Source organism: Globicephala melas, chromosome 2 (assembly GCF_963455315.2).
Source record: "Globicephala melas chromosome 2, mGloMel1.2, whole genome shotgun sequence".
NCBI lineage: Eukaryota > Metazoa > Chordata > Mammalia > Artiodactyla > Delphinidae > Globicephala > Globicephala melas.
Window position 1 is genome coordinate 110,760,250 of NC_083315.2, and position 12,027 is coordinate 110,772,276.

General features: G+C 35.0%; 1 protein-coding gene and 1 long non-coding RNA gene across 6 annotated transcripts in view; one reads left to right on the forward strand and one right to left on the reverse strand.

The window, feature by feature from the left end:
• LOC115852195 (uncharacterized) overlaps positions 1 to 11,701 on the forward strand; it is a 121,897-nt gene extending 110,196 nt beyond the window's left edge. Inside the window, exon 8 of the long non-coding RNA XR_009563091.2 lies at positions 10,966 to 11,701. This is a non-coding gene — a long non-coding RNA (uncharacterized lncRNA). The remainder of the gene's footprint in view (positions 1 to 10,965) is intronic.
• Positions 1 to 12,027, reverse strand: part of HEATR5A (HEAT repeat containing 5A) — a 111,884-nt gene that overhangs the window by 61,068 nt on the left and 38,789 nt on the right. For all 5 annotated transcript variants that reach the window (XM_030854728.2, XM_030854727.2, XM_030854729.2 and 2 more), the window contains 3 exons: positions 11,582 to 11,693; positions 6,425 to 6,577; positions 5,319 to 5,418 (listed from right to left, as the gene is read on the reverse strand). In XM_030854728.2, coding sequence (XP_030710588.1) covers positions 5,319 to 5,418; positions 6,425 to 6,577; positions 11,582 to 11,693 — 365 coding nt within the window. The remainder of the gene's footprint in view (positions 1 to 5,318; positions 5,419 to 6,424; positions 6,578 to 11,581; positions 11,694 to 12,027) is intronic.

Here is a 12,027-nt window from a genome sequence, read left to right on the forward strand (position 1 = left end):
TTTAGCCATGGCAATCAGAGAAGAAAAAGAAATAAAAGGAATCCAAATTGGAAAAGAAGAAGTAAAACTGTCAGTGTTTGCAGATGACATGATACTATACATAGAAAATCCTAAAGATGCCACCAGAAAACTACTAGAGCTAGTCAATTAATTTGGTAACGTAACAGGATGCAAAACTGATGCACAGAAATCTCTTGCATTCCTATACACTAATAACAGAAAATCAGAAAGAGAAATGAAGGAAACACTCCCATTCACAACTGCAACAAAAAGAATAAAATACCTAGGAATAAACCTACCTAAAGAGGCAGAAGACCTGTATGCGGAAAACTGTAAGACACTGATGAAAGAAATGAAAGAAGATGATACAAACAGATGGAGAGATATACCATGTTTGTGGACTGGAAGAATCAATACTGCGAAAATGACTATACTACCCAAAGCAATCTACAGATTCAATGCAATCTTTATCATATTACCAATGGCATTTTTTTACAGAACTAGAACATAAAATCTGTATGGAGACACAAAAGATCCCAAATAGCCAAAGCAAATTTGAGGGAAAAAAACAGAGCTGGAGGAATCAGACTCACTGACTTCAGACTATACTACAAAGCTACAGAAATCAAGACAATGTGGTGTTGGCACAAAAACAGAATTATAGATCACTGGAACAGGATAGAAAGCCCAGAGATAAACCCACGCACCTATGGTCAACTAATCTATGACAAAGGAGGCAAGGATATATAATGGAGAAAAGACAGTCTCTTCAATAAGTGGTGCTGGGAAAACTGGACAGCTACATGTAAAAGAATGAAATTAGAACACTCCCTAACACCACACACAAAAATAGACTCAAAATGGATTGAAGACCTAAATGTGAGACCGGACACTATAAAACTCTTAGAGGAAAACATAGGAAGATACTCTTTGACATAAATCACAGCAAGATCTTTTTTGACCCACCATCTAGAATAATGGAAATAAAAACAAAAATAAACAAGTGGGACCTAATTAAATTTAAAAGCTTTTGCACAGCAAAGGAAACTATAAACAAGAGGAAAAGACAACCCTTAGAATGGGAGAAAATATTTGCAAACGAACAACGGACAAAGGATTAACCTCCAAAATATATAAAAGCTCATGCAGCTCAATATGAAAAAAACAAACAACCCAATCAAAAAATGGGTAGAAAACCGAAGTGGACATTTCTCCAAAGAAGACATACAGATGGCCAAGAGGCACAAAACTAATTATTAGAGAAATGCAAATCAAAACCACAATGAGTTATCACCTCACACCAGTCAGAATGGCCATCATCAAAAAACCTACAAACAATAAATGCTGGAGACGGTGTGGAGAAAAGGGAACCCTCTTGTACCATTGGTGGGAATGTAAATTGATATAGCCACTATGGAGAACAGTATGGAGGTTCCTTAAAAAACTAAAAATAGAATTACCATATGACCCAGAAATCCTACTACTGGGCATATACCCAGAGAAAACCATAATTCAAAAAGACACACGCAGCCCAGTGTTCACTGCAGCACTATTTACAATAGCCAGGTCATGGAGCAACCTAAATGCCCATTGACAGATGAATGGATAAAGAAGATGTGGTATATATATACAGTGGAATATCAGCTATGAAAAGGAACGAAATTGGGTCATTTATAGAGACGTGGATGGACCTAGAGACTGTCATGGAGAGTGAAGCAAGTCAGAAAGAGAAAAACAAATATCGTATATTAACGCATGTATGCGGAATTTAGAAAAATGGTACAGATGAACCGGTTTGCAAGGCAGAAATAGAGACACAGATGTAGAGAACAAATATATCGGCAAAAGGGTGGAAAGCCGGGGGTGGGGGGTGTTGGTGGGATGAATTGGCAGATTGGGATTGACATATATACAGTAATATATATAAAATGGATGACTAATAAAACCTGCTGTATAAAAAAAATAAAATTAAATTAAAAAAAAACAAGTTCAACATAAGCAAAGTTATTCTTTGTACAGGTTAATAAAACAGTTAAACCTCTCATGAGATGGATCAGGAAAAACAAAAGAGAAGGCACACTGAAAACTAATCAGGAATGGATGAAGGGACATTATAGATATAGCAGAGATTAAGACGATAAGAGAACATTAAGAAAAATTTCATGCCAAAAAATGTGAAGATGAAGATGCAATGGCAAAATTCCTGGAAAAAATCTAACAGACAAGCAAAGCAAACCCACAAACCAGACCTCAAATAGTTAAAGCAATTAAGGAAATGAAATATGTAGTTAAAAAAAAATTTCCCACAAAGAAAACAGCCGGTCCAGACTGTTTTACAGACAGGTGGTTTCATGTGACACATTATTCCAATCTCCTAAAAGCTCCTCCACAGAACTGGATGAAACATTCACCTACCTCACTCCATGAGGCTAGTATAACTGATGAAAATCTGAGGAGGGCATCCAAGAAAGAAAATTATAGGGCAGCCTCACTGATGAATGTATGTGGAGAAATCCAAACATAAGCAAACCAAATCCAGAAGTTTACAAAAAAAGATAATTAGTTCCAAGCTCAGTTTATCCCAAGAGTGCAACCAAGTAAAAAATTAGTCAATAAAATTTTTTACATTAAAGTTTCAGATTAAACCACTTTATAAAACATCAAAACTCATTCACGATAAAAAACCAAACCAAACAAACAAAAAACCAAACCAAAACAAAATGTGGATAACTATGAAGAGGATACTTTCTTAATCTGATAAAGAGAATCTACTAAAAAGCCTGTATCAAGCGTCATTCTTATTCGTGAAACATGAGAAACATTCCCTTTAACAAGCCACTTCTCTTCAGTTTTAAGTGGTAGTCATCTTGTTAGCACGTTAAGAGGAGAGAGAGAATACAAATGAATATATGAGTAAATATCATAAAGGGAGAAATCCTAAAGAATCTACAAACAAATGCTTGATATAGGAAAATTTAGCAAGGTGGCTGGATATAAGATCAATTACATTTTTTAATACAATAGCAATAAAGACATTATACACAATACACACACTCCCACATACTTATTTAATAACTGCAAAGAAAAATATCAAGTATCTAGCTAGGAATAGATTTTTTAAAGACATTAAGACTTTTACATAGAAAAAATTTTATACTTTGTAAACAACCTCAACAACAGAAAAAATTTTATACTTTGTAAACAACCTCAACAACAGAAAAAATTTTATACTTTGTAAACAACCTCAACAACATGTTTATGGGTATTATAGAAATACCAATTATCTTCAAGTTTATCTATAGATTCAGTTTAACTCTAATTAAAACTTCAACAAGAGACAATCAATTGCCAAAAAGGGCCAAATTATGCCTAAAGATGAATAAGGCCTAAAACTTTATTCTAACAGACACTAAAATTTATTATAAAGACAATGTGGTATGGGCACAGAAATGGGCAAACACACAAATGGAATACAACAGAGAGCACAGAAACAGACCATGTCTATATGGAAATATAATACACAACAAAGGTGAATGGCAGTCACCAGAGAGAGGAAGCTTGGATTTCTTTAGTAAAGTATGGGACAATTTGTTATCCATATTAAAAAAGAAAATGAAATTGGAACCCTACCTCACTACAAACATAAAAATAAATTCCAGATAGATTAATGACTTAAATGTGAAGGACAAAAACCTTAAACATTTTAGAGAGAAATAAAAGAAAGTATCTTTATAACCCTGGAGAAAGATTTTTTAAATCAAAAGACAGAAAGTACTAAGCAAGAAGTAAAAGATTGATAAATTTGACATTTAAATTAAGAATGCCTGTGGGGCCTGGGTTCAGTCCCTGGTTGGAAAACTAAGATCCTGCAAGCCGTGTGGCACAGCCAAAAAAAAAAAAAGCATGTCTATTAATCAAAACACAATCTTACTTAGGTAAAGATATGCATGAATTGGGATTTCACAGAAGGGGAAATAGTGAGGAACAATAAACATATAGAATGGCACTTAAAGCATCAGGAACCAGATATATAAGGTAAGATCATAACAAGATACCAATTTACACCTACTGCATTAACCAGAGTTAATGTCTAAGTGTTGGTGAAGAAGTGGACTGAAGGGTACTCCCATATACTATTGATATATATATGCAAAAATTTTGGAAAATAGTTTGGATATTTCATTGACAGGAAGGTAAACTGCTGTACATTCACACAATTAAATATTATACAGCAACCAAAAAGAATGAACAAGCTGACACATAGAGGAAGTTTAGAAATATCATGTTGAGTAAAACAAGCAAGTCTCAGAAACACTATGATACCATTTGCCTGATCAAAACCAAACAAAACTAAACAAGGTACTGTTTAGGGAAACATGTATATGTGATACACTTTTTAAAAATGCAAGAGAATGACAACTTTAAAATTCAGGATAGTGATTACCTCTAAACTAAGGCAGAAAGAACAGTAGTAGAGAGGAGCACACATACAACTTCAATAGTATCAGTGTTCTTGTCCAGGGATAGCTAAATCCGGCCCATTGCCTGTTTTTGTAAATAAAGTTTTACTGGAACACATTCATTCATTTACAGATTAGCTATGATTGCTTTTAAGCTACAGCAGAATTGAGTAGGTACAAAAGAGACTGTCCGGGCCAAAAAGCCTAAAATATTTACTCTCTGGCCCTTTACAGCAAACCTTCATTAACCTCTGTGCTAGTTGTGCTGAATTCACAGGTTTTCACTTTATTATGACACTTCATAAGCCATAATCTTAACTGTATTTTTCTGTATACATAAAATGTCATATCATTAAATACTTGTTGGAAAGACTTTCTCTAAACTGTACATTTTATTAACTGGGAAATTATAAGTGACCAGGACATAAATTGGATTTTTTAAAAAATGTAAGTCAAATGTATGAAAATATAAACAACAAAAACCTGAAACTGTTAACAAGTATCTGGTTCTTAAGAACACAGAATAGCACTAACAAACCAATCAAACGCATACCTGAAAAGGTTAACAGGCTTAATATTTAATTTCTTGGTTAAATCTGACTGTATGGAAGATACATTATCCACCAAATAACTTTCCTTCCCTTTTAATATGTACTTTTCTTTCAAGATCCTAGCCTAAAAAAAAAAAAAAAAAAAAAAAATCACATAACTAAATGTTTGCCTTCCTCTGCAAATGGAAAATCATTCACCAATCACAGAAACCTGGCATTATTAAGGTACTTAATAAGATACTACATAACTAGAGGGTAACTGATTGCTATTAAAAATTTTTATCAAGTCTAAATAGCGGATCCTTACAGAGTTAGCAAATCCACAGCGCAAGGAAGTGGTGGAAGAAGATGCTGAATTACTTCCTCAGTAAGGAGATCACCACAGTGGGAAACAAAGCTCTTGATAGCTGAAAAATACAACAGACTTTTACTTAGCAGAGTGTAATGAACCATGAAGAAAGCATTCAATTATGGTAAGGCATTTGTATTTTTGTTAGAGGAATAAAGAAATGTGCTAAAATCAAAAAAATTCTTGAAACTCTAGTAAAATAAAAGGAAACTAGTGTCTTCTACCTCCAATCAAACTTAAAAAACCAAAACAAAACAACAACCAAAAAAAACCCGAACTTCCTAGAATTACTAAAAGAGACCAACAACCAAATTAACAAAATGTTGCTTTCCTGGGATTTTACTCAGCCCTTGAGCTCAGAAGTAGCAGCTTAGACCCTCAAGTTTGCCAGTTCTACACTAGTTCTAAAGAACCAAGACTGACTTTTAAGTCAGCAGGTTAGTTTTTATAGATGTTACCTGAAACACACAAGCTTTTATAAGGAGTTATTTCATATGTAGAATAAAGTGAATATTTAAAAGTTAGATTCAGTTTCAAGGAAGCACTGATTTTGGTTTTGTTTGTTTATTCATGGCATTTTTACTCCTAAAAATGATGGTTTTTAAGAAAACGTGCTTCAAAAAAAAAAATCAGTGCTTCCATGTCTTTTCAGGGAACCCACAGCTCCTTAAGCTCAAATTTTCATGGTGGATGCTATTTGTTAATGGTCTATGTGTTGTAAAAGGGTATAACTTTCACATATAAAAGACTAAATGGAAACCATACTTAGTCAATGCTAATTAAATTCAACCCTAGAGGAATGAATGCCTACGTAACACAAAACAATCTTAACATTTCTCAACTGATCGCATTATAATAAAACATGCATCCTAAGGATAAGGACATGTAAATTTGGTTTATTACATCATACTTCTGTTAGAATCACCAACTAATCAATCATGTTCAGTAAGAAAAATCCCCAGAAGCAGATTTTTCCCAACTTAAATAAAACATACAAGTATATGTAAAGTTAAAGGATGGAAAAAGCCACAGGAAAAGGAGAGAAAAGACTAAACTCAACCTACCACAGAGAGCACCAGCTCGTCCTTCCAAGGTTACCTGCCATGTAAATGAATCTCCTCGGCTCTTTTCTGTTCCTAGATCTTTCGGAGACACTGGGAAGACACACTTCCACAACAGCAGAACTCGAGCAAGGTGATGATTGACAAACGCAGGACCTGTAATTTATTCAACTTGTCACTTGTAAAGGAACCCAAAGTGGTTATTCTTTAAAACCCTTCCCTCTTAAAGTAAACACATTTTAATCTACTACTGCTGGATTACTTTGTCCCTCTAGTTCCAATGAATGTACTACTGATCAATGACTATCTGAAGGTACTAGAGTACAGAGAGGAAAAACAAGGAACTAACAGTAAAGTCTGGGCTCTGGTGTCCTCTCTCCTACTACTGCTGTGACCTCTTTGAGCCTCAATTTCTTTTAACCATAAAATGAAGCCAGAACTACCTGCACTGCTTATCTCCAAAGGTTTGTCCAGATCCAAACAACAGAGTGTACTTTAAAGTAGCCTGAAAAACTAATGTGCTACGTAAACGCCAGGTACTACTGTTTGTAAGAAATAACATTGTATCCTGAAAGTAATTCTAACTTTTGATAGCAACTTTGTTCCAGGCCAAAAATCAGATGTGATACGTCTAAATGGAACTTTTTTTTTTTAATATTTCAAAGCAACATTTAAGAACTGAATACACAAACCCAGTAATGAAAGGCAATGTACTGTACAATGATAGCTTTTTATAGTTGTCCTTTGGTACCTGTAGGGGATAGGTTCTAGGACCAGCCCCCCCTCCCCACGCCAGATACCAAAATCTAAGGATACTTAAGTCCCTTATATAAAGTGGCATAGTACAATCTGTCCTCTGTATCCGTGGATTTGGAACCCACGGATACAGAGAGCTAACTGTAAGTATTTGATAGCATGCAGCATTATCAGTTAAGAAAACAGAACTACGACATATAAAAACCCAAACGCACAGCTTCTCTCCCCACGTAATATTCTTCAAAATTCTGGGGTTACCTTAAAATTCTCCTGTAAGTACTCCCTACTTCTTATTTCCATGTTCTGCTGACTGCATGCTTTTCTTCTGCAGTATGGCAGCACAGCATAGAACTGTACTGGGCTCTGAAGGAGACCACCTAGGTTAACATCCTGGCTCCATCCACTTACTAGCTATTTAAACTTGGATAAGTCACTTAATCTTTTTGTGCCTCAATTTCCTACCTATAAGTGGGGATAACAACAGTATGTACCTCATGTGACAGTTTCTGAGGCTTATATGAGTTTATATAGAACAGCGCTCCACCCATGATAAGCATTTATATATCTGACATTATGTAGTTATCATTCAAAACTTGTCTTATTTGCATATGAAGAGGTGAGAGCATAATGGCAAAATGAAAGGGCAACAGCAAGCCAATCATTATTTTTTTTAAGCATGCAATTCAGTACATTAACAAAATAATTTCTTCATTTTTCTCCTGACTTGCTTTTTAGGAAGAGGCCCTAGGCTAATCCCTACAGCAAAATAAACCTAATTCACTCCTTGCTCACTACTTTCTTTGATGAAGTAGTACTAAAAACATCCCATAGAATTGGGATAAAATAAAGAAATTGGAGTACGGCAATTAAGAGTAAGTGACTGTAAGAGGTTTCACATGCACACGCAGGCATACGCATATAATGGGCTGTGGAAATAGAGAAAATTCTGAATGCAAAATTTACTCAGATACCAAAAAACAAAGTAAGGATGAAGTCACTGGGAATACCCACAGTTGACAAAAGTTCCATATATATTTGCCATTGTACCCTTAAGATACCTCTCTAACTCAGGAGTGAACAGTGTAGCATCACGTCCCAGAGAGGTAACAAGATAATTTATTTCAGAAACATATGTAAACTAAGTTACTAAAAATGTTTGTAGTAATTACAAAGTTAAAAAAATAAACAAGAGTAAGTTCATTCACACCAAGAATAATGTTGGATCTAACAAAAACCAAACACACATTGTAGATACCTGCAAGTGAATCAAAGGTGTTGTATGTGGCATCAGATAAATTGGGAAGTATAGCAAAAAGGGGTTAAAAATGTTGGAGTTCACATTTGAGGAATGGACTTAAATGTGGTCTATGAGTTTACATTAGTTCAGAACAGTGAATTTTTTAAAAATAATAATGAAAATTGTAAATGGTGGAGGAAATGCTGAAAATGCAAAACAGGTGTTAAAACTGCCAGGCAAAAATTAATAAAGCACTCAGACCGTCATCTAAATTCCATTTCCCACAAAATATAATCAGAGCTCCTTGGAGAACTGACTGGTTGCAAGCTGAGGCAGAAATTATTATTATTTTTTTAAAATACATATACATAACTTTAATCACAGTTAAATATATACAACTATGCCAATCTCCTAGGTGCCTTCTGACCAGGGTCCTCTCTGATCCCCTCCCCCTAACATCCCACTCCTTGGAAGTAAGTCATTTCTAGAATTTTGTATCTAACTGCCCCTCATTCTAAGGCAGAAATTATGATGTAAAAGCTGGGACATCTTGTCATGCCAAAAATAAAGATGTTATCAAAGAACACTAGTTTCATATGAACCAACTACTAGGGGCTCCCAATGACTAAAGATGAAACAATTTGAAGATCAAAGCATAATGACTGCAATGTTGTTGGTGGGAATGTAAATTGATACAGCCACTATGGAGAACAGTATGGAGGGTCCTCAAAAAACTAAACATAGAACTACCATACGACCCAGCAATCCCACTACTGGGCATATACCCTGAGAAAACCATAATTCAAAAAGACACATGCAGCCCAGTGTTTACTGCAGCACTATTTACAATAGCCAGGACATGGAAACAACCTAAGTGTCCATCGACAGATGAATGGATAAAGAAGATGTGGCACTTATACACAATGGAATATTACTCAGCCATAAAAAGAAATGAAATTGAGTTATTTGTAGTGAGGTGGATGGATCTAGATTCTGTCATACAGAGTGAAGTTAAGTCAGAAAGAGAAAGTATGCTAACACAGGGGCAGGACAGGAATAAAGATGCAGACATAGAGAATGGACTTGAGGACACAGGGAGGGGGAAGGGTAAGCTGGGACGAAGTGAGAGAGTAGCACTGACATATATACACTACCAAATGTAAAACAGATAGCTAGTGGGAAGCAGCCGGATAGCACAGGGAGATCAGCTCTGTGCTTTGTGACCACCTAGAGGGGTGGGATAGGGAGGGTGGGAGGGAGACACAAGAGGGAGGGGATATGGGGATATATGTATATGTACAGCTGATTCACTTTGTTATACAGCAAAAACTAACATAACATTGTAAAGCAATTATACTCCAATAAAGATGTCAAAAAAAAATAATGACTGCATTCAACTGAAACATATAAACATATAAAAATCTATGAGTTTATAAAGATATCTAAAAGCAAAACCTCACTGATACCCTTTGCAAATTACTAGCAACCAGTAACACATTCTAAAAATTGATAATAAAGTGAAAGAATCATGCATTAAGAAAAAAAAGCCCAAGAAAACAGCAAATTAAATAAAACATCAACTTAATTTTTATTCCTTTTTGGTATATTGAATATGAATGTGCATTAAAACATGATGTACTAATCTCTTTTATAAAGGAGAAAGGATCTCTTGTACTCTTCTTCCAATGGGATTACCCTGTTTTTGAAAGCTTTTGTTCATTAAAATATTGCCATTTATTAAGTAGTTTATCTTCCCCTTTAATTAACCAAGAATATCAATACAGCAGGCATGAAACACCTAGCCAAAAGCAAATAAAATCTTGACCACTTTATTCCCATCACATTGTGAAATCATGATCTATGCCAGGGGCCAACAAACATTTTCTATTAAGGCCCATGCAATAAACATTTTTGGCTTTGAAAGCCATACTGTCTCTATTGCAATTACTCAATTCTGCCACTGCAGTGCCTAAAGGCTATAGACAATATGTAAACAAATAATTATAGTTGTACTCTAATAAAAAGTTTATTTATGCACACTGAAAACTGACTTTCATATATTTCTCATGTATCACAAAATATCCTTTTTGTTTTTAAACCATTAAAAACATAAAAACCATTCTTAGCTCACAGGCTGTATAAAACAGGTGGCAAGCCAGATTTGGCCCATAGGTTGAACTCAGATCTAGTCCAATAAATTTCTTTAATCATCTCAAAAACATTACTTAAAGTGGCTCTTCATTTATGATTGTTTATTTTAATTAAGCTCCTTTTAGATCAAATTACTTCAGAGGTGTCAAAATGATTTATTGGTCAAATCCAATTAGTTTCATATCCTAGCAGTAAACCACACAACTATACAAAGAGACTTAAAAGTATAGCTTTTATAAAGTAATAAAATAGAGTTTTAAAGTTACAGGATGTAAATATAATAGTCATGATCATAAAATAATTACGCTAATAAATAATAATTTAAATTTAATAAATATAATTTAAACATGCCTTATCCCCGTCAATGTAACTACTTTATTTATTTTTTTTTTTTTTGCAGTACGCGGGCCTCTCACTGTTGTGGCCTCTCCCGTTGCGGAGCACAGGCTCCGGACGCGCAGGCTCAGCGGCCATGGCTCACGGGCCCAGCCGCTCCATGGCATGTGGGATCTTCCCAGACCGGGGCACGAACCCGTGTCCCCTGCATCGGCAGGCGGACTCTCAACCACTGCGCCACCAGGGAAGCCCGTAACTACCTTATTAGTGTGACCAAATTCTCAGAACAATTACAGAATTGGATTCATGGGCTATCGCATGTTCTCTTGCCTATCCTTATACTGTAGAAAATTTTTTTTCTGAAGATAGATGGGAATGATTTTGGGAAAAGCCAGACTCATTCAGAGTTTAGCGTGAAAGCTGATCAAATTGGCTTATCCTACTTAAGGTTCATAAATTGGTCTTGAAGAGAATTTCAAATAAAGACATCTGAAAACATTCTAAGGATTGGAGTAAATAAGTATATGGCTTCCTAAGGTGACTGCTAGGAGAAAAACGTTTATGTGGATATTTAAATTCTGGTATACATTAAGTTACTCTTGTCAAATCATACATTAGAATATTTATGCTCAGAAAACACCAAGCAGTCTGTAGTTATGTAAACCCTCCACAAGACTTACCTAAGGTCATCAGGGCAGCAATCAACAACCATCCAGCTTGTGTGCGCTGAGCTGAAAGGCGACTGTTTTGAGCAGCAGAACATAGCAAATCCTCTGCTAATGTCATAATAATCTATTGACGTATAGAAGAACAAGGTAAAAAAAAAAAAGTATATCAGTTTATAGGTTACTGGACAAATGACGGCAACTAATTATAACAATCTCTTGAAAAATTAACTCTTACACATAATAAATATCCATGATAAAAGACTGTCATTCACATAGACTATACCATAGGACAATGTCGTACGTGAAACTAAAAAAAGTAACTTTTCAAGGATAAATTATAGGTTGTATAATAGGTATACAATAGGTATATTAGGTTGTACACAGCAACCCTATAATTCTTTGTGGAGTATATGTGACAACATTGTACAACCGTTCAAGTTTCGCTATATAAAATTTGA